This window comes from Phragmites australis, chromosome 8, assembly GCF_958298935.1.
Source record: "Phragmites australis chromosome 8, lpPhrAust1.1, whole genome shotgun sequence".
In the NCBI taxonomy this organism is placed as follows: Eukaryota; Viridiplantae; Streptophyta; class Magnoliopsida; order Poales; family Poaceae; genus Phragmites; species Phragmites australis.
Genome location: NC_084928.1, coordinates 10,403,534 through 10,428,178, shown reverse-complemented (window position 1 = coordinate 10,428,178; position 24,645 = coordinate 10,403,534). Strand labels below are relative to the sequence as shown.

The following is a 24,645-nucleotide window of genomic DNA, read 5'->3' as shown; positions in this document are numbered from 1 at the left end:
TGCCCCACATTCACCGTAGACCAGACCGAGAGGCTTGGCTCGGCCGCAAAACGAGCCGAGCCACTCACCTGACCCGATCACTCTCTCTCATTGAACCACCATAAAAAGAAAAAAAAAACTAATTTATCAATCTTAACAAATAACAACCCCCACCCCCAACGACGGCGACAAACCCGCTCGCCCACCCAACTCACCTGCCCCACCCCCCCCCCCTCCCCCTCCCACGACGGCGACAAACCCGCCCGCCTACACAACTCACCTGCCGACTGAGCTCACAGCATTCCCGCAAAACCACAACCCCACTCCCAAATCTCACACCGGCCGGAGGATATGGCAGCGGCGGCGGTGACGTCCAACGGCAGCGCGGCGGCCGCGAACGGGCCGGTGCCCGGGCGGCTCGCCTCCGTGTACAGCGAGGTGCAGACGAGCCGGCTCTTGCACGCGCTGCCCCTCCCCTCCGTCCTCCGCTCCCACTTCTCGCTCGCCGAAGGGCCCGCCAGCTCTGCCGCGGGCAACCCCGGTAACTAGCCAACGCATCATCATCGGATACTCGTCTGCTTATGGTCTGGGACGGATTTGAGCTTAGATTTGTGGGGTTTCGATCTAATGCAGATGAGATCGCGAAGCTGTTTCCCAACCTGTTCGGGCAGCCCTCGGCGTCTCTGGTGCCGTCGGCCGAGCCTGCGGCGACCAGGCCGCTCAAGGTCGGGGTCGTGCTCTCCGGTGGACAGGCGCCAGGCGGGCACAATGTGATCTGCGGCATCTTCGGTGAGTTCCTGAGCTGTTCTGTTAATGAGGCCGCCAAGTCCTAGTTTTAGTGCTGATGGAAAGGAATTTGAAGTCTGTAGTTTAAAAATAAGTTTGTCTCAGTCAGATGGGAGATCTGAAGATGACTATTGGTTTTGTTCGTGAATTAGCATCTTCATGCTAGCTTAGTCATTGAACATGCAAAGTTGTAGATCTTGATATATTTCAGCAATGTGTGAGGCTAAATTGGCTGAATTTACTTTTTTGTGTGGATCTTTTGATAGAAGTGCATTAAATTGTATAGACAATGAAGAAATGTTTGAGAGGTTTCTTGATGCATGCTTATGGCTGACTTGGTCTTGTTTCGGTTGGATCAGATTACCTGCAGGAGCGTGCAAAAGGCAGCACCTTGTATGGATTCAAGGGAGGTCCAGCTGGGATCATGAAGTGCAAGTACGTGGAGCTCACTTCTGACTTTGTGTATCCCTACAGGAACCAGGTACAGCAACATAGCCATTATTAAGTATACTTGCTGACTGACATTTTAAGGGTGTTCATTTTGTGTGAATTATGTTAATTTGGCTGATAGTATTAGGTAAGACTTAGCCACTTAGGAGTAAACAAGCTAATAGGTCTTGTGGTGCAATCTTAGATATTTCTATTCTGTTTCTTGTCTGATTATGACAATGTCATGCGTCAACTACTGTTCATGGTTAACTCCCTTCAGGACATATACCCCATTACTTTGGTGATGCATTTAAATTTTATTTCTTTTGTATAGGGTGGATTTGATATGATCTGCAGTGGAAGGGACAAGATTGAAACGCCAGAGCAGGTATGTCTCTGGGCATGTTTATGTACAAATGCTTACGGAAAACTTTGCTGCTGGGTTGCCTAATTAGTAATCACTACTTCACCATCACTACTTTTTTCTCAACTCTATTTGTTGGTTCTGCAGTTCAAGCAAGCTGAAGACACAGCCAACAAGCTTGATTTGGATGGACTTGTTGTCATTGGTGGTGATGATTCAAACACCAATGCGTGCCTCCTTGGGGAATACTTTAGGTTGGCTCCTAAATACTGACACACATTTTTTGCCCTTGTCCTATTTTTTTTTCTTAGTTGTTTTTAAAGCCCAAATCATTGTACTGTTAAGTGTTTGGTTTTATCCTGTGTTCTGTTTCTGTTTTGGCGTTTCAATATCATTGCCGGATTATCCGACTTGTGAATGTAACATTGAGATTGTAGTCGATTGTTTTCTTGATCGTATAGTTGTTTTTCTGCTTCTTCACAAGCAAATAGAGATTATGGTTTCTAAGTATGAACTTTGCTTCATAGGTCAAGGAACATGAAGACTCGTGTTATTGGCTGCCCAAAGACTATCGATGGAGATCTGAAATGTAAGGAGGTTCCAACAAGTTTTGGATTTGACACTGCTTGCAAGGTATCCGATTATTTATCCTTGTGCATCATCTCACATTATTCTGGAAATCTTGGTCTAGATTTTAAAGCTTTCACTGCCATGGCCATGGCACACTTGCTCAACTATATACAAGCATTCTTTCAGTTTAAGTGAAAATAGGATATTCCGCACAGATTCATTTGAAAACCCATCATGAATATATCAATGACTCAGCTTCTTTTTCAGATATATTCTGAAATGATTGGCAATGTCATGACTGACGCAAGATCAACAGGAAAATACTACCACTGTAAGTTTATCAGTATTTTGGGCATGCTGAACCTAGATATTTTTCCCTACAATTGGCAAAGTGAGTCAGTGGTAATAAAATAGTTAAAGTTTGCAGAGTTCATGTCTACCAAGTGCAACTGAGAAATCCTACGACTACTGTTGATTGAAGCAGATAGCTATTGTATCATACATCTATTTAGGTTGTCAGTAATTCAATTTGTGAAGGTGTTATACTCAGCTGATTAATTAATTTGATCTTTGCGTTAACAAACATCCTAGTAAAGCTCTAAAACATACATATCCTGTAACTTCTACTTCGGGACAGCATAATGGATGAACCACTTTTATCATGAAAGTTTTCTATAACTAAATATTGAGAAGGAAATCATTAAATACTCAGCAGACTAGTAAGTTGATTGCTCCTCTAACCGACGTATCTTGCATCATATTGGAAGATGAGGACCAAATATCCACATCATGTATTGCCAACAAGCATTTTCATGGCATTTTACAACAGTGATAACACATAAATTCATGAATGTTGATATATGGAACAACATAATAGACTACACATTTTAACATCTTTAGCACTTTTTAATAAAACCCCTAATAAGTATGTGCTATGCTTGCAGTTGTGAGGCTTATGGGACGTGCTGCTTCTCACATTACATTGGAGTGCGCTTTGCAAACACATCCTAATGTTGCACTCATTGGAGAAGAGGTTGATATTTCTTACATGCGAAGTTCTTTCTACACGGAATTAGCATCATCTGATGTTCTGGCCTTTATCTAGCTAGATTAGATGCATAAATAGTAAATGAAGTTATAAGTGTCTATGCACCTGTGTCTCTATTTTACTTGAGGAACAAGTTAGCGGGACTAAAATGTTGTCTATATACGATAGGTTACATAGTCTTTTTATCTGGAGGCCTGCATTTTTTTTCTTTATGTTTCTATGCATTATTATTTCACAAAGAACTTTTTTTTTCATCGTAGGTTGCTGCAAAGAAGCAAACCCTTAAGAATGTCACAGATTACATTACTGATATCGTATGCAAGCGTGCAGAACTTGGTTACAACTATGGCGTTATCCTTATACCAGAGGGCCTGATTGATTTCATCCCAGAGGTTTGACACTCATTATGCCCTGTTACTTTGTGTTGCCGTAGACTATATTACTGATATCGCTCCTCTTTTGCAGGTTCAAAAACTCATTGCAGAATTGAATGAAATTTTGGCACATGATGTTGTTGATGAGGCAGGGGCTTGGAAGAGCAAGCTTCAACCAGAATCCAGGGAGCTGTTTGACTTTTTGCCCAAAACCATTCAAGAGCAACTTATGCTTGAAAGAGATCCACATGGCAATGTTCAGGTAAAGACAGAGAATTGTTGAACTAGCCTTCTTAGCTTTTTGACATGACTCTTTCTACCAAAAAAGATATCAGTTAGTTAGCCATTCTGACTAGTGTCCAAAATGTTACTTCAGGTTGCAAAAATTGAAACTGAGAAAATGTTTATTACTATGGTTGAAACTGAATTGGAGAAGAGAAAAACTGAGGGGAAATACCCTGCACATTTCAGAGGCCAATCTCACTTCTTTGGGTAAGTGTGAATTATTGCATTTCCAAAATCTCTCCACCCCCTCTAATGCTTCTTTGTAATTTTGCAGATACGAAGGAAGGTGTGGCCTTCCTACTAATTTTGATTCTAGCTATTGCTATGCATTAGGCTATGGCTCTGGTGCTCTTCTCCAAAGCGGGAAGACGGGACTTATTACATCGGTATGCTCGCTTAGTTTATGTCACGTACTCACATTACTTGAAGCGCATTTACATCATGCCTTGTAAATTCTGTGAAGAACGCCCTGACACAGAGAAGACAGGAAATATTTTTCAATTATACAAACATCACCATACCAATATTCATAGTTGCCTAGCGAATTTTGATTGTTTGGTTTGTCACCTTGCGATGTAAGTTTCAGAGTGGATTCAACTTTGAGTCTTGGCTTGTAGGGAGACATGTGAAATTGACAAACCAAACAGAGACATGTATGATTATGATTATCTGGGAGCTATTATATGTACTTCCATGATTTGATTGTGGTCTTTTTTTTCCTTTACTCAGGTCGCCAACCTCGCTGCTCCTGTAGAAGAATGGACTGTTGGTGGAACTGCATTGACATCATTGATGGATGTTGAGAGGAGGCATGGTAATTTTCTACAATTTCTAAATATCTAGGTGCTTTCCTTGTTTTTGAATTGAAGGTTACTTCCTTAACAATGTTCTAATGTAGTTCTTTTGGCTGTTTATTCAAGTACCAACTCATATGAGATGTCATTTATTATCCTTTAGGGTCAATTAGTGTCAGATTTTCTGAATATATTATGTGCTGTATCATTTGCCATTTCCTTTCTTAAATTGTAAAACTTTTGACATTGTTCTCTGCAATCAGGCAAGTTCAAGCCAGTGATCAAGAAGGCTATGGTAGAACTTGATGGTATGGAGCACTCAAGCACGCATACTTCCTTCACTAACAATTATGAGGATTTGTTTCCTTGATCGAAATCTGATTTCCTGTATCACCAATTTTCAGGTGCACCTTTCAAGAAGTTTGCATTAATGCGAGATGAATGGGCCCTCAAGAACCGGTACATCAGCCCTGGTATGTAAAAACGAAATTGTCTAAAATGACCATACCAGCTATTCAAATAAACTAACCTGGTTACATCAAAAAATAAACTAACCTGTTATTCTTTCTCTTGACACAGGCCCCATCCAGTTTAGTGGCCCTGGAAGTGATGATGCCAACCACACTTTGATGTTGGAACTTGGCGCTCAGGGATAGAGATGCTTTGATGTGGTGCACGCCTTCAATTCTTTTTTGTTCTTGTAACAGTTTTGGATGTGGAGAGGGGGCCTCTCTAGAGCGGCCTACAATCACCAGACGTGGAATGTGCAATAAGAGGTTCTACTGGACTTTTTCTGGAGACGGCTGTTTCTGTAGCAATAATAACTATTTCTATTTTTTATGATTTGATTGATCCATTTACACACAAATTGTCTGCCGTATTGCAGCTGACACTGTTCTCCTGGTTGCAGTCTTGTGGCTGTAAACATAAACCATCTGAGTTGAACCATGAGACCCGATTTCGGTTTGTTTACGTGTTACTGGGTTATTATACCCCCGACTTACCTAGAAAGCAACATTGTGTTTCCCTACTGCTCCCGTGATGCCATTATTGGTGTGATATTCTTTGTCAACACATCACGTCATGCTTGCCGTTTGGCATATTTGGCAATCGTAGACCGTAGTTATGTGTTTTGCTGCTGCCAAAAGACGGCAGGGGTGCTGCAGTCTCAGCCTTTGAGGAAAGTACCCGCGAATCAGTATCTTCAGTCACCACCCTAAGTACACCATTATTCTGTATCGAGACACTCAGCTATTGGTAATTTCCAAGCTCAGGTATGAGATTGAGGTGGGCTGGGAAGATGAGGCTTCTGTAGGAAGGGGTGTCGTCTCCTGGGCGGCGCAAGGGGGCAACCCCGACACAAGCCCAACCTCCTCTCGCTCTTTTTTCTTTTTCTCAAATCTAAAGCGGACTTGGCTAAATCTGTTGGCATTGACGACGCCAGCTACCTCTACCGCCACGGCGGGGCTCCAGTTGCACCCGTGTGTGGTTCACGACAGCAGGGTTAGACACGGCGACGCGCACCGTCCCGGGCCCGGACAGTGGTGGGCAGATCGGGTGGCGGCAAGCGTAGGAGCTTCTCAGGCTCTTGTTGACCAGCTGCAACCGTGGTTTTCAGCAGCTGATGTGGTGGGCGGCGCATGGGTCATTCAGGTGACCAGTGTGGCGGCATTCATGGGGTCTTAAGAGGTTCCACGTGAGCTCCTTCCTGGTCATGCGGGATGGCTGCAGAAGCTAATGTTGGGGGTCATGATTTTCAAGTCGAGCTTATCTGTGGCTGCTAGTCTTCTTTTTAAAAACAAATTTTATAGGACTCTGTCTAGAAATACCCTCGTGAGATTCTGTTCATGTCATCTATTCTGTGATCCAATGGTTGAGTTGAAGAGTAAAGAGAAGGAGTAGACACATGTCATCACATGAAAGAAGATCTTTCGTAGGACATGATTCTATAAAATTTGTTTTCCTTCCTCCCACGGTGCTCGCCCCCATCTCGGCCTCCCAACATTGCATCCTCCCCTTGCTATATCTGTCTCCTTCTCCTGATCTAGCCTATGGGGAGCTATGCGACTCGGTGGGGCTTTGTGGGCAGCACGTGCGTGCAGTCAGCGGTTGTTTGGTCGGCGGAATGGCTTCCACCTCTGACCGTGCCATCTCTCTCTACTCGCACGGATAGTATGGTAACTGGGAGAGATCACATGAGTTCTGGGCACTACTGTGCTCCTGCTACTGGTTGCACTAATGTCTCTGGATCTAGTCATGATTCACATGTTTGAGTATTGCAGGATAACCATCAGACTTCATTGTTGTCAGACGACATGCATATTTCGCTTGCAACAGCCCCGACGTTGTTGGAAAGTCGTCAGGATCAAGACCTGGGGCAAGAAGAAAATCAAAGGGATGTTTTGTGTGATCCAAGCCGTGATAATGCACCCTGCTGTCCGTCCTATCAACATCTATTCTGACAAGATTGCAAGATATCATTATCCAATTGAAAGTTTATACTAATGGAACCATTCGGTATGATAAGAAGCACTGAGAGGCTTTGCTATGTGAAACTGAACCAAATGGCGATCTTGATGCAATGCAAGACAAGAATTGGAAGGAAGCTATGAATCAAGGGTATATGGCACTAATGAGAAACAAAACTTGTCACTTGGTACCTCCACGACATGGTCTTAATATTATCGACTGCAAGTGGGTGTACAAGATGAAGAGGAAACCAGATGGAACAATTGATAGGCATCAAGCCTGACTTGTTGCAAAAGGCTTTAAACAATGTTATGGGACTGATTATGAGGATACCTTTAGTTCGTTGGTGAAAGCTTCTACTATTCGATTAATATTATCCTTGGTTGTCTCGCGAGGATGGAAATTGAAGCAATTGGATATGCAGAATTTGTTTTTCCATGGCATTCTGGAAGAGGATGTGTTAATAAAACAACCTCCTGGGTATGAAGATCCACGCTTCCCTAGTCATATGTATGCAAGTTGGATAAAACGCTATATGGGTTGAAGCAGTCACCTAGAGCTTGGTATGCTCGATTGAGTGCTAAGTTGCAAGAGTTGGGGTTTGTTCCCTCACGAGCTGATACATCTTTGTTCATATTACCATGATGGAACAGTCATTTATATGCTAGTCTATGTTGATGATATTGTCGTGATACGTTCCTCAAGCCAAGTGGTTGCTAAGCTAGTCCAGGACCTGCAAAGGGAATTTGCTTTGAAAGACCTTGGTGATCTTCATTACTTTCTCGAAATTGAAGTAAAGAAGGATGAAGACAGGCTTATACTATCACAACAAAGGTACATGATAGAAATATTAACACACGCCGGTATGCAACAGTGTAAACTTGTTAGCACCCCAATGTCAATGGCAAAGAAACCGACAAACACTAAAGGAAAAGAACTTACAGCAGCTGATGCCACTAAATGCCAGTCTTATTGGAGCTCTGTAGTATCTAACATTAACCTGTCCAGATGTTTCATTTGTAGTAAATAAGGTGTGCCAATTCATGCAGACACCCTTGGATCAGCACTTGACGATAGTAAAAAGAATTCTGCAATACCTTAAGCATACATCGAAATGTGGGCTGAGGATATGCAGATCATCCTCTACTCTTGTCAGTGCTTTTTCATATGTGGGTTAGGCAGGGTCGTCAGATGACATGAGATCCACTAGTGATTTTATTGTGTTCTTCGGTTCAAATTTGATCTCATGAAGCTCAAAAAAAAAAAAACCACGGTCTCAATATCTAGTACTGAATCAGAATACAAGGGTTTTGCAAATGCTACAACATAAATAATATGGATTCAGTCGCTATTGGGAGAACTTGGAGTTTTTCGAACTTGGAGTTTTTCAGAGGAGAGCACCAGTTCCCTGGTGCGATAATCTTGATGCTACATTTTTATCAGCTAATCCCATCTTTTATGTGAGAACAAAGCATATCAAAATTGATTTCTGTTTTGCTCGTGAAAGAGTTGCACAAAAGGCACTAGAGATCAGATTTATCTCATCGCAAGACTAACTTGCTGACGGGTTCACAAAACCAATCAGGTATCAACAACCCAAGTTGTTGTGATACAATCTCAATCTTTTAAGTTGTGACTGAGGAGGCATGTTAAGAGATATAGTTGTTTGAATTGGATGGTCAGATATAGATAGAATTGTATTTACGGAATGTAATATGATCATAGCCGACCCTGTTTGGAAACTGTAATCGGAAACTCACTTGGCTGCTATTCACCGTCCGGCATGCGTAGCCATGACTATCAATAGAGCTGGCTAGTAATCCTTAGAGGTGCGGCAATATTTATAACTTTGGTATACTTTACAATTGTCGCCCGAGGCAATCATACTCACTTTTTCTTGGATCATGGGCCTCCATTCCATACACATAACACAGGTATACAACATATCTTATCCTTGGCCTTTTATTCCCCAACTTCTATGGCTGAGCAGTGACCGACGATGAGAGATGACGTGTTCTCTGCTCCAGTTTTCACGTCATCTTCCACCAATCTAGCTTGCATTGGATCATATCTATAGGCCAATTAATTAGCAACCTTAGGAGACAAGAAAGCATCTGCACTGCACTGCGCTACACACTAGGCATCCGACGCCTCATACTTCCCGTCCCTTTGCTTGTATGTCTTGTATGATGATTCGCCGATCGTTCTTTGTGCACTCACGTGTCAGGGCGGGGTTGACAATGACGACAGGGGCGAGGAAAGGCAGCGGCGGGAGGCAGCTGGGCGGTGATGGGGATTTTTTTTTAAATAATAGTATTTTTTTTTAATCGAGTTGGCCATCCAAGAAACACTCGGGTACCCAACGCGGCCTAAATTTTGTGGATCAACGATCAATCAAAGTGTCACCATCGGTGGCTTCGATTAAACGTGGTCACTAGTCCTTTCTACGAGATTCATCTTGTTCTTGATAATGTGCACACCATGATATCTGATGACATAGTGACCGATACAGGGGGCTATGGAGCCTCAAGCCTCTTATTCTCGGATACATTTGGGGCATTCTTTAATTTTTTGGATATAGAAGAAGAGGAGGAGAAAAAGAAAAGAGAAGTAAGAAGAAGAGAGAGCCCTCTAGTTTTTTTTCTACCTCTGATCAGTCCGTCAATGCATGGTATAGTATCTAACACCCTTGTTACACTGGCACATGAACAATACAATATATCTAACATGGCGCTGCCATCATTTCATTCCGAGGCAGTTGCTGCTGATCCGTCCTTATAACTCCATGGCCATTTACGAATAATAAATCCTGCAACCAAACATGTCCTGTTCCAGTACGGGTGTTCCAATGGAAACGACGGTTTGTTTCCACAGGGGGGCAAGCATTTCCGGCTCAGTTTTAGGTGCGGCCATTACAACGTGCTGCCAGATCGGAAGCTCTCCGAGCTGAGTTATTGCCACCGAGGTGCCGGCATGGTGGCCTGTACGATCTCGCCGCCGCCGCAGGGCCTGAATTCGGTGGCCGACGTTATGGAGGCACCACGGGTAATAATGGCGCCCGACTCCGGTGGCTGCCAAGAGCACAGTACAGTACAGGGCTCCTCCGTGGTGGCATGACGAAATGCACGCCTGCTACAGTATGGTACGTGCAGTTCTTCCACGGAAACGGCAGAACACTAGAATTCGACTTAGATCTCGTGGACAAACATCTTATTAGGATCATTTATTTATATTAAGGTTTATGCTAAAGATAAGCGAAAAAATTATAAGTTAAATGAGAGAATCAAATGATATATAAGTACCAGTAAAATAAATAAATAATCAAGATAGATTGTAATTTCCACTTAACCATCAAGATAGATCATAATTACGTAAAAAGATACGGAGTTGCATTCCTAAACTACCAGATCCAAGAGGTACTATCGAAATTATCATAGGAACGGATATACTTCACGTACAACCTATACGTACTACCCATTGTAAACAAGTTATATCCATGAGCAAGTCTCCTTCCAGTTGATTTGAGTATTCCAAACCCTATAACAGCCTTGTTGTAGGAAATATAGTGGAATAGGTGAAGCTAATATGTTTTAGAGGTTATAGAGATGATTATATCATTTTTATATTTATGTACTTTTAAATAATATTTATTTTAAGAATGAATATTATTTATATTGGTTAGCAAGTATATGACTTATTTGTGAAACTCTTTGTTTATATTTCGATGTTATTCTAAGTTAATCATTGGTCCTATATCATTATGATGATACATGAGGTTATCATATCTATTGATTGATGACCACGTTTTATAGATCATAGGTATAGAGATACCGAATCAATTATATGGATATTTATGTTAGAGAATATTATGCTAGATAGACTCACGTTGAGATACTGCTGGGATTATTATTTATGATGTGTCATCAATTGTTATCTCAAATGATGTACTTGCAGGATTCTTAGACCTGAGATCGTCATTGATTCCCATAATGTATAGTGATATATTTTGAGGTTGTCAAACATTATTCCGTAACTGGGTAGTCATAAAGGTAGTTTTTAGGTTTGTTGTGAAACAGTTCATGAGGTGTGAGTGATCAAGATAGAATTTGCCCCTCCTTAATAGTGGAAGAGATATCTTTGGACTCCTCGAGCAGTTGGATTGAGAAAGTGCATGATCATGTCAATATATGATTAAAGAGGTAATCACGATAAATCTACTACTTGATCAAGTGAATGGTCGAGCTATCTTAAGGGTGACATTTATTTTGCCTTAAGCTTGACTGATATCGTGAAGCAAAGAGATCAGTGCATGTGTATGTCAAGGTTCAGTTGATATAATCTTTGTGTATATTCAAAAGTCAATATATCATACTAGTGACCGCTATTGATTTCGATTCGAAAAGGGTTTTCGAGTCGTAGCCGTTTATACATGAACCTAACGGGTCACACACTTAATAGATTAGAACAAAACATACAGAATAGATTCGTATATGAGTTTGATTGGATTGTAATCCATGAGAAGTTACAGTCCTAAAGGGCTTCCAACGTGGGAGCCTATTAGCGAACTCTATATAAGGAGAGGCGTGGGGTGGGACTCGGGGGTGAGCCACTTTGAAACCCTGGTCATAACCCTTCACACGATATTGTAAAAAACCTAGTCGTGCATGCGGTGCTAGCACACAGGCGCATGGTGATCTAACTCAGTACACGTGGATATCATAGAGCCACTACTGCTATTGCGGTACTGATCTTCTCGTTGAGTAGATCACGACGTGCTTGGAACTAGTCCTAGGTCATGGCGTATTAGTCATAAGTCGAGACGTGCTACTCAAGGCTGGTCGAAGATCAAGTATCGCTGCTCAGGACTGATCGAAGATCTAGTCCTGCTACTCGAAGCTAGTTGAGGAGTGCGACTGCTACCGTGAGCTGGTCGAGGCCAACAACACAACCGCTCGGAAATGGTTGAGGGACGTGACGCACCTGCTCAGAACTGGTCGGAGAGATGCCTCCTCTACATTGACGCATACGATGTTGGAACGGTCTACTCTAACTTTTCTTCCGCTGCACTATACGTCTAGTGGTAATGATCTATGATCTTATACTAGCATAGTTTCTGAGTGAATACGATAAAAAAAATTATAATAACGTAGCCTATCCGTTCCCTAACAATAGGTGGATGGATGGTGTATGGATCACCACCACAAATCACCCTTGGATCCTCCTAGGAACATGGAAATGCAGTTCCCACCACTGAAAATGGTGTCGTCCTCCTGCAACATGCACCACCATCATTACCACCGGTTTGCGAATAACTATTGCCTTTTCTATTTCTTTTTATCATGCAGGTGTTATCCATGTGACAGGATATGGAATAGGGTGGTTGATGTCGATGCCCGGTGGGTGGAGGAGAGGGGAGGGGTTCATCACACTTCTTCACGGGCTTGGTCAAAAATGAAAAGGGAAAGCTAGAGGAGGAAGAGAGAAAGCAAATGACAAAAGAATACTGGCAAATGATTAGTTGCACTGCAATAGCAGTAGTGCACTTCCCTTGCAGTTTCAATTCTCTATCTGGCCACTAGTTGGTTGCTTAAAGGCCATACCTTTCTTGTGATGATTTGTTTGTACAAAGTGCGTAAACTTTGACATGTAACTGGTCACATTCTTTATGCGTGCAGTGGTTGCTTTTCTTTTTCCAATTAAAAGGAAGACGTCAGTGCACACTACTGTATACCCATACCACACTCACGCCACATAATGCGCACGATAGTAATAGCTAGGCTTCTCGTTTTGTTGCTCCAAGTCTCAAACCATGAGCTTTTGATTATAAGCAAACCATCTTTTCCTTGTACATTTGCACTTAATCTTGAAGATTTTGTTGAAGAGTAGTTGTACTACGGGAAGTGGAAACATTGTGTTGTGAAGATATTTGTGACCTTAGCTGCATGTTCAAATACTTCATCAATGTGGAGTATGTGGTTATCAGCCAAAATTAAAGCTGGTGATAAATTAATTTTCACGACGTTTTCAGGAGGAACGGGAACTTTGAAGTTCCCAGTCACAAGGCTCTCGTGTTGAGTATTGATTTCCGACCTAAAAATTGATGACAAAAAATCCAAAAATAGATAATAGATGCTATAATATTTGCCAAAATAGATAACATATGGATTTGCGAATCTAGCACTTGTATTCGACACCTTAAACACTAAAAAATCGATTCCAGTATCTGAGGTACCGAAAACTCCTGTATTCGACATTTGAGTGCCGAATACAGCACTGTTCACCATATTCACCACATTCACCACCTCAGATACCGAAAACTCACTGTATTCGACACCTGAGATGCCAAATACGGTGAACAGGGCCGTATTCGGCACCTCAGGTGCGAATACAGGCTGGCCTCGCTCACACCATGTCGGGTGGGTGCGACGGTCACATCGTTTCGCTTTTGCTGTTTTTTAACCCACGGGTTATCGTGTTTCGCTATAAAATACGAGCGGACTGGTTTTGTAGCACAATTTAATTTTATCAAGGTATGAGCGAATAAATAAAGAAATGAGCTGGATGAGTGAGTGTGTGTAAATTTGTTTCAACGTAATTTTATCGATATTTTATTATTCATTTAATGTATTTGCGTAGGTAATTTTTTTAGGAAAGTAACGTCGGGAGGATACAAAATCTAATTTGTCGACAATAATAGTTGTGAAGTATGATTACCATATAACTCGATATAGATATTACAGATGATGACAAATAGTACATGTAATATGAGGTTTTTCGTCGCTGCACGAATAGACCCTAGCCATAAAGAGATGACGACAACAAACATTGGCATGTATGGTATGCCTAAAGACTTTAATAGTGTGACGTTGTTAAACCAAACATGCTTTAGGGAATGAAAATAGACTCGGTTATAATATATGCTCTATATTGAATGTACCTAGGATATTAGCCCTTTCGCAGGGCATCGAGGCCCTCCGCTTTAGCGCGACAGGCCATATCCCACTTTTTTCCCTCTTTGCTTCACTTGCTTCAGCCGCGACACGCTCTTTGGCTACCTTCCTCATACACTCCTCCTCCTGACGTTTGAGTCGTAATTCCTCCTGTTGTTGCTCGTACTCCCGACATCCGTACGCTTCCCTCCTCCACTGCATGATCATGTCGACCCACCGCTTCTGTTGTGCATTTTGCTCTATGCCCAGCCATTCCATGAAATCATAGATAGGTGGAGGATACTGACAAATGAAACAAGAGGGTAATCAGTAAGATAGTACATGAAATCATATAGAAAGTGCCACATTAGTGATATACGTCGCTATACCGGTGGGTACTCATACGGTCCATATCGAGACTTATAGTATTGATAGTTGACACACATGAAGAAGCGTAAGTCATATGTGTAGGAGATATCCTGGGACTCATGAAGCCTACAAGGGTCACCACAGAAGCACATCGACGGTTCGACCCCCTAGAGGATGAAAATCCCCCAATATTTTTTGGGTGGGCTTGGTAGAGTTGAGAAAGACATTGCAGTTAAGAGAGCTGAGGAAGGAGTAGTCTATCCATGGATGAGGGTGGGGTTATTTATGTTGGCTTTGGGCTGATACATGGACTGAGTGCATAGGCTTGACTAGGGGCTGGAGCATAGGATTCTCTGTGAAATTTGAAAAAGTTATGGTATTAATGCTTGATAGAGATTCCCTGTGAAAGCTATTATTTGGTGTAGTTATTTTATTCTGTAAAAGTTCAGTAATGAGTTATTATTGTCTCTGTATGGAGGTATAGAATCCTATGAAAGCATTCCCTGTGAAAGCTATTGATTTTGAGTGGGTGTAGAAGTAACATCTATTCCTTTGATCTTAATCCAAAGTCGAAGTCTGCATTAAGCAAGCATAGCCTGAGTTGACCGGTTCATACAATCATATTGTTGATTTTAGAGTTGCAATTAATGTTAGTCCCAAGGTGTTGGTGACACATTAGCGTGTTTAAAGTCTGAGTTCATAAATACCTTTCATATGCTGAAAAGAATTGTGCTTAGATAGTACGTTAATATAATAAACTTACCATCACACTGATTAGATAAATAATTCACAAATAGTTTGTAAATAGAACAAATAGTCTTGCTTGCCATTTACATAGCTCATAGTGCATACATGTTGAATACCTAGATCATGTCAATGCTATCAGGGTAAGATGGTTGTCGTCTCTGATGTGGTAATGGGAAATTGTAAGGATGGGTATTGGCAAATCCACCATCAATGTCATCCGGAGATGAAGGCCTTGTAGGGAGGGGTTGTTGTGGCATGAAATCATCATCGTCGTTGTCGTTGTCATCTTAAGCTATCACGGTAGTAGTATGTCCTCCTTGTCGGTTGTACGCCATCTTGATGTGGTGCGTGAATGTCCTCTTGCAGTTATCATTGAAAATTCTCCTTTATTGCTGCTAGAACGTCTAGACATTGGGGACATGAAATCATCATCCTCATTGTCCTTGTCATTTTTTGGATGAGTAGTAGAGGGCGCCCCTGTACCCCTTAGGTTCGCTGACCACCATCATCTTCTATATAAACCAGGCATGACACCCCCCACCGAAGAATATATACATCATCAAAAAGTTTGTGATGCCTTTTTGATCAACTATGTGTCTTTCGGGAACACCTAATGCAAAAGAGGAGCATTCGAATCAATGTAAAAAAGATAAGTAGGGTGAGCACATAGGAAATTACGAACCTGAATGTGGCATGCATACTGATCAAGAAACATCACTATCATTCTTTTCCTCCTAGAGAAACCTAGAACAGAAGGACGGTCGATCAGTTCGCACACCCTGAGATACGTTTGACGTTGCTCGTGCAAGAGGGCTCTAAGGTCCTCGGTGGTTATATGTTAGAGCGGACCGGTTAACGCAGAACAAAAGAGTCTTGCATGCAATATAGCCACGGCTTAGATTAGATTCCTCTCATTGAAGGGATCATCCTTCCTTTCATGCACAACCTTCAATGAGATATTAAATGCTATATGGATTGTTGTAGTTGTCCATGGAAAGCCTGTACTCGAGGACCCCGCCCTAGATTTATTGATCCTTCACTGCAACGTTATGGCTCTGTACCAAAGCATGAATATCTTATTATTTAAAAAAATATTAAACAAGTATTAAATATCATAATTATTTGACAAATATTATATAAATTGTGTGCTAGAATTATTTGGCAAATATTACATAAACTAAAAATAATTAAATTAATAATACAATGAATAATACATGATAGGAATAACTATGACAATAAAATCAATAATACATGTGTCGTTAAAAAGTACAAGTGCACTGAACAACTGCACTAGCGACTCAACGATGACGACGCCACACATAATCCCCAGGAGTGTACGCGTCTGGTGGGTATGTGGCCCTCACCTTAGCGGCCTACGCTGGCCCCTGCCTCATGTTCCATTGCTCATCATCATCAATGTGCTGCCCTTTGGGACCCCTACCGAACGTGTATCCCGCCCCACTAAATCTGTCATGCATGTACCATGAAGAAGGATCCTCATGCGGCACTGTGGACGCCCCTAGAACATGCTCCAACGGAGTCTAGTGTGCCGAAGGCTCGCCCTGCTGGTACAACTATGAACCCCCAGATGCATCAGGATATTGGGGGTACTATGCGCTGAGGATCTCGATGAAGCTGGCGGCCTGCATTATAGCAGCCAGTCAAAATCATGAGTGCCGCTCCAGTCAGGCGTCTGATGTGTGCAGTCAACGATGTCTTTGTGATGAGCTGATGCTGTAGGCAGAGGTGTCAGCGTAGCTTGGGGAGGTTGTGTCCACTACGGGGCCTGTGAACCCAATGTACACTGATAGTAGCAGCCTGCGTGCACTCCTCGCGATGCTCCGAAGCAGAAGGTGCCTCTCGTGATTGTACCCGAACGGGTTCATCATGGGCACTAGACAAGCGCATGTTGTGGGAGGCACGAGACGAGTCCATGGCTAGTAAGTCATATCCCCTCCAACGCAGGGTACAACCACCTAGACTACGTATAGCGGATAGGAAGCGGGACCCTCTTGTCCTCATGTAGTCCCGAAGAGGGTTCCGATCCTTCTGCATCGACAACCGGCTTGCTTCCTCACAAGCTTGCTCCGCCTATGTATGCATCTCGTACGTCTTTTCGGTCTGTATAAGATGATGGTCATGTCAGTAATACAGAGGTTTAACCAATAAAAATCATTATAAGTACTACAACAATGACCACAACATGAAGAAGGCAAGCACGATCCTCGAGGAATGATTTGGGGCCCGGCTCTACAAGTCCGCTGAATAAGGTGGCACGCGTGCATGGACGATACCATGAAAGGTACTCCCAATACGTGGTGTCATCATATTGTTCAGCAGGAACAACGACATCCACCGCGGTTGACTCTGTCCACCTCTGTAGGTGCTCGGCATTCACTGATGCCCAGTCCCGCATGTCTTCGCCCTCTATGCGCTCCTCCTGTACATGAATGAAACAATTATAATTTATTAACATGGATCACTAATTCTACCTATAATAACACACACTCGTGTGCCCAACCGGTGTCTCGTGTGGGAGGTACTGGCACCACATGTCGGTACCTGAACTGCCTCTGTACACGTTCAGGAGAATATGCTTCCACGTTGTTTATGTACAGCAAGAAGCATTTAGTCATTAATAAGTCTGAGTCACGTCAACAATATGATGTGATGAGCCCTCCAGTCGCAATTTTGGTCACTCGTGCCATACGCCATGGATCCCACTCCACGAGATCGACGCTAAGGACGTCCAAATAACTGATCACCCGTGAGTAGCTACCATAGTCTTGCTGCCGACTCCATCTCAGTCTGGCATGCATCCACTAATACCCCATCATATGCCTCATATCATTTGCAATGCCAGCGGAGATGAAAACTGGATAGTAGCTCTTGAGCACCCAAGGCCGACAAATCGGGAGGTACTCCCAGCTCCATAACTGTAAGAATTGTAGGCAGCCTATAACTGACCCCCTTTTCTTTATTTGCTAAGTTGCATCACACATCCTCTGTACATGGCAGCTAGCACAGTAGATCCCCAACTGTAAGATGTTAGCTCATAAGTATGTGACACAAGCTGACTCTCTAACCATACAAAATGGGAGACGACATAATCGCTTGCTGTGTTGCAAAACATGATACCTTCTAGCAGGACGTACAAGTGCACCTCATAGTGCTGTAAAACTATAGCCTCGTCCATATCTTGTGGGCATGGACCGAACTGTGGTAGCCCATAAATCCAGGACATAGAGAGGTCAACATCATTCTTGTTATATTGCACACCAAACATACAAGATACAGATATTCAATGAAGCTTAAATAGCACTACAATATTTGAAGTGCATTACATAACAAATAATTACATGCCCTCAATGTAACCCTTCTACTACTCCTTTGCTGGTCATGAAACTACTAATAGGACGCTCCTGATTAACAACCCGGTCAGCATGGCCACGCCCCTCAATGTTACGACCATCTCACCAAAAGAAAAGTGGAACGTGTGCATCTCAGGACGCCACCGATCAACGAGACTTGTGAGCAGTGTCCTGCCACCACCCACCATGGGAGCTCCGGCCATCATGAGAGTGGAAGTTAGTAGTCCTGCTCGTGCGAGTGGCTCGTGGAATTGAGGGTCTAACTGCTTAATCGTGTGGATACTCCAGGCTCGCAACGGAAGCAACTGCAAAAAGTAGCTAATACATATACTGAGTTAGTAGAAAATTATCGTAGCAATTAAAAATCACATATAATCATGGTACCTGATACCATGTGACAATCATCCATCCCCTATTGTTCTCGTCGTACCACTATTGAAGAAGCTCGAAAAGACCACCATAAGTTATGACAATAATTTTAAGCTGCATGGTTAAATAAGTAGGTGAATAATAAATTAGAATATATTACAAGTTTCATGGTTCAATAAGTATATGAATAATAAATAAGAATATATTACAAGCTTCATAGTTTAATAAATAGGTGAATAACAAGCTTCATAGTTTAATAAAAGAAACATCGTATGTGATGCCAGTACCAAATGATATATTACAAAATAAGTAGTATAACTAATAGGTTAATAACAATTTAGAATACAAACTATGACTGTGAATACCTTCAAACAACACACTAAAATGCAACAACTCTAATACATTGTAGTTTGATAGTAGCCTGATAGTTTACTGTCAGGTCGGGCATATCCTCCTGTCATGGTAAGGTTATTTGCAAAGTTTGCACTTGTGTAAGCCATCAATAGCATCTGCTTCATCCATATCACCTTGTAGCCTCGTAGCTCTAAGCCTTCTAGGATCCGTGTGTTGTGCTCGAGGATAAGGTACCTATTTATGCCCCTCGATCGCTTTGTAGCTGCTTTTGATATTAAAGTACTACATCTTTAGAAGCCGTATGTTCCTCAATGTATCGATCGTGAAGTACAGTGCTACATACTGTGATCCGTCATTACCGCCCATGTCCCTACAAGCAGCACAACACACGGACTGACAGTGGGCCCAAAGGCAGAAAACGCGTCGGGTACTGTAGCAACACTATAGCATTACTGTAGTAGCACTGTTCACATAGGCTGCCAGCGGGTCCAGAGAGAAAAAGAGAAGTAGAAGATAGAAAATAGGGTAGCTGCTGAAGATGAAAAAATAAGAGATGCTGTAATTGTGTTTTTAGGATGAAAATTTAAGGTAGCCGCTGGAGATAACCTTAGTATTTCAAGTAGGGGTCAGGGTTTAGTACTAAGTGTGAGTCAGGTTAGAGCTATCGGTTTCAAATCTTGGTTTTGTTCCGCAAGAACCGATCTATTGTCACCTCTAATTTCTAGGAAATTATTGATTGTCTCATACCTCATTGAGAACTCACATCATATGCAAAGCATTCCACTCAATTCAGTTCATCTAAAAGCTCAAATCATATCATTTTGTACGAATTCAGGTCAAGAAGGCATGTCGTATGAATGAAAGAATGATCAATAATAGAACAAAAGTCCAAGTCTTTCTTAATTGTACACCTCCAATAGAGAGAATTGAGAACCCCAGGAATCACCGGCCGGCCCAAAAAGAATCAAAATCCACCAAATAACCAATCTGAATTCTACACAAAAGAACAAGAGCGCCCTTTCTCTATCAACTCATCCCTCTTCTCGTTGCGCTGCCATCGCCACCGCCGCTCCCTTCATCGCCCTGTACAGCCCACCACTAGCGGCAGCTAGCTCACAGAGGCGGCGGCAATAGCAGCAGCAATGCAATGCAATGGAGCACATTGCAATTGCCAAGAACCACTCAATGGAGCCTATGGAACTACATGCTCCCCTCTACCAAGAAAACACGGATGCGGGCAATGCAAAGGACAATGCCGGTCCGGACGCCAGCGAGGCAGCGGCGCCGCCGTCACCGGGGACGTAGAGATCGTATGACTTCCACGTGTAGTCGAGCGGGCACGGCCTGCCGGCGTCGAGGCGGTCCCAGGGCTTGCCCTTGCCTGACCAGTGCATGAGGCTGACGGGCCCGTCGTGGAGCGGGCGGCAGCTGCCGTGCACGTTGTCACCGCCGAGGCCGTGCTGGTTCCAGCGGTGGTCGACGGCTTCCACCTCGCCGGCGAAGACGAGCAAGAACGGGGGCAGGGAGCCCAGCTCATAGATGCGCTTCTCCTTCTGGATCTCCATCCAGCGCTCGATGCGTTGGCGGTAGTTGCCGGCGCGCCAGCGGCGGAGGTCGATGACCATTACGCCGGTATTGAAGTAGCAGGGCGGGCGGCGGCGGTAGGCGAAGACGCGCGCGCCAAGCTCCGGGTCGGACCAGAAGGCCGGCGTGAAGTAGCGGGAGAAGTTGGCGTGGCAGTACTCGGGGGCAGCCACCACGGCGGCGGCGGGCAGGCGCGTCTCCCAGAGCCGCCGCACGTCGTCGGCGGCGAGCACGTCGGAGTCAAGGTATATCGCCCGCGGGACGCAGCGCGGGAGCAGGTCCGCCAGGTGATTCCGCGCGTAGTTGAGCGGCGCCTCCAGCGCGGCGCGCACGGACGCCGAGATGAGCCCAGCCACGGCCTCGGCGCGGAACGGGTAGATCTCGAACCGCAGCGACGGGAACGACGCCGCCACCGCGCGCCGCAGCAGCTCCGATTCCTCCCCCTCCGCGCCGCCGCCGCCCGCCGCGGCGGCCAAGAAGTGGAAGAAGATGGACTCCGGGCAGGACGCGTGCTTGAGCAGCGAGTACACCGCCGCCATGGAGCCCCGCAGGTAGTGCGCGTCCAGCGTCATGGCGATGTGCACCAGCCCTGGGTCGCACACCCCGGCCGCCGCCGCGGGGCAGCCTTCCCCGTTCCGATACTCCGGCGCCTCCGCGAACCTCGGCAGCGCTCCCTCCGCACCCGAAGCCACAGCCAAAAAGACCACCACCGCCGCCACCACAACCCCGGCCCTCATGGCCTCGCCCGCGGCGCCGCCCATGGACGCCGGCGACGAGGGGCTCCTGCCTGCGTCGCCTTGGATTCTCCCGGGGCGGCAGCCTGTGCTGCGCTGTCTCGCAGTGGTGTGATGGCGAGCGGAGTGAGGCACAGCTATTGCCTGCTGCTGTAGCTGTGTCTGTGTATCCAAAACGGGTGGCGTTAGCGATAAAAGGCGGAGGAGAGGAGGGGTGGCGTCCCCGTCCCGCGCGTTGATTTCTGCGTGCCCTGGGCTGGGTTGCAATTGTTTTGTTTGTTTTCGGTTTTTGGTTCTCTTTGATACTGTTGCATGTCGTGAACAACAACAATTTGGATAATACGCCCGTTGATAGCTAGTATGTATGTCTCTTGGTGCTTCTTATTATATCTCTGGAATGTGGAGAACCGTTTTGGCGGTTCTTATATCTTATTATGTTTTTGGTATCATCGTGTTTTTGTAGGTATTGGACGGACAACAACGGTTTTCTTAATTTGGTCATGATTTCATATGATTTCATTAACTTTCCGTTAGTTCCACTTTCGTTTATGTATGGACATCTTAGTTCACCATTTCAAAAAACTGATTTAACTTAGAATATACTCTAGTGAGATCAACCTGTGCTGTCTCGTAGTGGTGTGGTGGGAGTATAACGCAAAGGTGTCGGTTAGCTCTTTTACGATAAATGCTTTTGTGGTCATGGAGGTGCATACGCATTTATAACAGATAGATTGCCAACAATCAAAGAAAAGTAAGCTAGATGTCGCATATTTACTTTGCAATTTAAATACACATGTAGTTACTCTCGATTATGTGCTTCATACATCATGCATGTGGCGATATATTTTATCCGCTCTAATATAGTGCATATATTTGACATCATCGTGGTAAGTAACGATGAGTACTAAAACACGGAGAGAGTGAACTAGGATATTAAAAATCTAAAATAAATTAGTTTAAAAACTTCATAAGATAAATCTATATCAAACTTCATAAAATGAATATACTTTAGTAACATCTTAATTGATCTTCAGTCTTCTACACTCATATTCTTCTATGTAAAAAATACTCATGTGTTACCCTGTGCAGATTACTGGACTATCTGGTGAGATCCTCATCATTCTCTCCCTTTATCAAAAATACTCCAGTGAGGTCAACACATAGAGCACCAGACTATCCGGTGAGGCTATCAACCTCTATGCACAATGCTCTGGTGAGTGCAAACTCTTCTGCACCAGACCTTCCGGTGAGGTCAATTCTCTTGGAACATCTCTAATTCAATCAAACTTTATCCTGATTACGGTGGCTCTTTGATGTATTTCATCCATAAAATCTACTAACATATATTCTTGACAAACATGTTAGTCCTAATGACTATATTGTTATTAATCACTAAAATCGTAATCATAGTCTAACAGGGTCATTTTCGCTACCATCTCCCCATTTTGGTGATTGATGACAATACAACCCAAACAAGTGGCAAATAATAAATGATACTAATTGTAAAGAGCACAAAATCTTACCACATTACTTGAATGCATGTTCTTACCATTTAGTCCTTCTTTGTTGTGACTCCCCTTTCTTTATTACCACTATCTCCCTTGATCGATTCATGCAAGAGCTTCTCCCCCTTTGTCAACCTAGGTGTCTTATCTATCTTCATCTTCTCTCTCTTTACCAACTTCGGCATTCTTAGACATCTTGTATCTTGCTTTGGTCATCAAACTTCTTTCTCTTTGTCAATAATCTCAAAAAATGCTACAAACATATGTCGAACTCATGGAAGAGCGTTAGAACATATGAGAAAGAGCTTCATAAATCATGATCCAATAAAATGATACCGATTGAAAGGATATACCAATTGAAAGGATATAAGGTATTGATATCAATTGAAGAAGATAAACAAAGATCATAATTCATGAAACTCACATGATATAATCTAAACTCCTCTTTATGTGTGCATATATATAATGAGATCTACTTGTGAATACCACTTATAGGAATGTAGTAATATATACATATATAGACAAGAAGTAGAGGTAGAAAGTTTAAGTCATATCATACATAAAGGTAGATTAGATGTAAAAAATGAATTGACAATGATATCAATTGAAGCATTTAAACATTGCATACCTCCGGGAATATGTTGATTTCTCCGTGATACTATAAAAATACATCTAGCAACACATATTAGTCTCAAAATTACAATCCATAAGATATACTCCCTCTAAATATGTATATACAAGTGTTGAATACTTACGAGACATATGCACTTGTAATTAATAACAATGGAGAAAGGTACCCTATAAATTGATTCATAGCATATAAAAGATACTAAATGTGAAACTAGTGTCATGTAAGGGACCTAGAACTAATAAACCATGTATGTTGCTCATATGTTAGAGATAAGCATAAGCAACCTACCATATAAAAATTAGGCATTGCAATATATTGAAATATACATATGCAATCTTAGACAAAACAAATGTGCTAGATACAAAAAGAAATAAATGAACAAAAGTCTAGCTACCATTTACCTCTTTTACCTTTGGATAGGGATTTGGGTATATGATGATTATGGTCTTCATCAAAGCGCTCAATCTTATACACTTATCTTTTTTGCTTGAACCTTCACTTCATTTTATAAGCCAAGTCTCCAAATCCCCACAGCCGTCTCGAGCTTAAGTCTTCTTTAGAACCCAAACCGATTGGAACTCCTTCATGTTAGCAATGACTTCCTTAGCACCCAAATAGGTTGATTTCACCTCTAGTCTTTTCTCCCAGCTATATGTGCAACCACCTTACCATTGTTCTTCTTCTTGAGCTTATAGTGATTGCTCTTAATCTTAATCTTGTACTTAGGTTTGGTGTATAAGTTGGAGGTCTTGCTGAAGAGGTTCATTGCTTTCTTCTTTTCCTTGGTCTACTTCTTGACTTGCTTGCATTGGAAGGACTTGTGGCCTTTTTGATGATATTTGAAGCATGTCACGGTGGACCCCTCCATAAGATTCTTCACCATGGTTGTACGGTTATTTTGAGGAGGTTGGATATGGTTCTTACCCTTTAATCTATATGATTCTACAAAAATAT

The 24,645-nt window shown here is 43.0% G+C and overlaps 2 protein-coding genes across 2 annotated transcripts; one reads left to right on the top strand and one right to left on the bottom strand.

Annotated features, from left to right (window-relative positions):
* Positions 1 to 220: 220 nt before the first annotated feature.
* LOC133926601 (pyrophosphate--fructose 6-phosphate 1-phosphotransferase subunit beta-like) lies at positions 221 to 5,601 on the top strand. The gene is made up of 16 exons (XM_062372617.1): positions 221 to 520; positions 613 to 768; positions 1,125 to 1,246; positions 1,529 to 1,582; positions 1,706 to 1,812; positions 2,086 to 2,191; positions 2,396 to 2,459; positions 3,073 to 3,161; positions 3,437 to 3,568; positions 3,642 to 3,812; positions 3,927 to 4,042; positions 4,110 to 4,221; positions 4,565 to 4,649; positions 4,893 to 4,937; positions 5,034 to 5,102; positions 5,209 to 5,601. Exons 1-16 carry the CDS (start codon positions 331 to 333, stop codon positions 5,283 to 5,285), a joined length of 1,695 nt encoding a protein of 564 aa, XP_062228601.1. The 5' UTR covers positions 221 to 330; the 3' UTR covers positions 5,286 to 5,601.
* Positions 5,602 to 20,194: 14,593 nt separating this feature from the next.
* Positions 20,195 to 21,716, bottom strand: LOC133926600 (probable galacturonosyltransferase-like 9). The gene has a single exon (XM_062372615.1). It carries the CDS (start codon positions 21,580 to 21,582, stop codon positions 20,452 to 20,454), a length of 1,131 nt encoding a protein of 376 aa, XP_062228599.1. The 5' UTR covers positions 21,583 to 21,716; the 3' UTR covers positions 20,195 to 20,451.
* Positions 21,717 to 24,645: the final 2,929 nt, after the last annotated feature.

Bases quoted from the DNA above. Each gene is read 5' to 3' on its own strand.
- LOC133926600 (XM_062372615.1), bottom strand. From the start codon at position 21,582: ATGGGCGGCGCCGCGGGCGAGGCCATGAGGGCCGGGGTTGTGGTGGCG.
- LOC133926601 (XM_062372617.1), top strand. From the start codon at position 331: ATGGCAGCGGCGGCGGTGACGTCCAACGGCAGCGCGGCGGCCGCGAAC. The intron at 521-612 runs GTAACTAGCCAA...GATCTAATGCAG, and splicing joins CTCTGCCGCGGGCAACCCCG to ATGAGATCGCGAAGCTGTTT. The intron at 3,162-3,436 runs GTTGATATTTCT...TTTTCATCGTAG, and splicing joins TTGCACTCATTGGAGAAGAG to GTTGCTGCAAAGAAGCAAAC.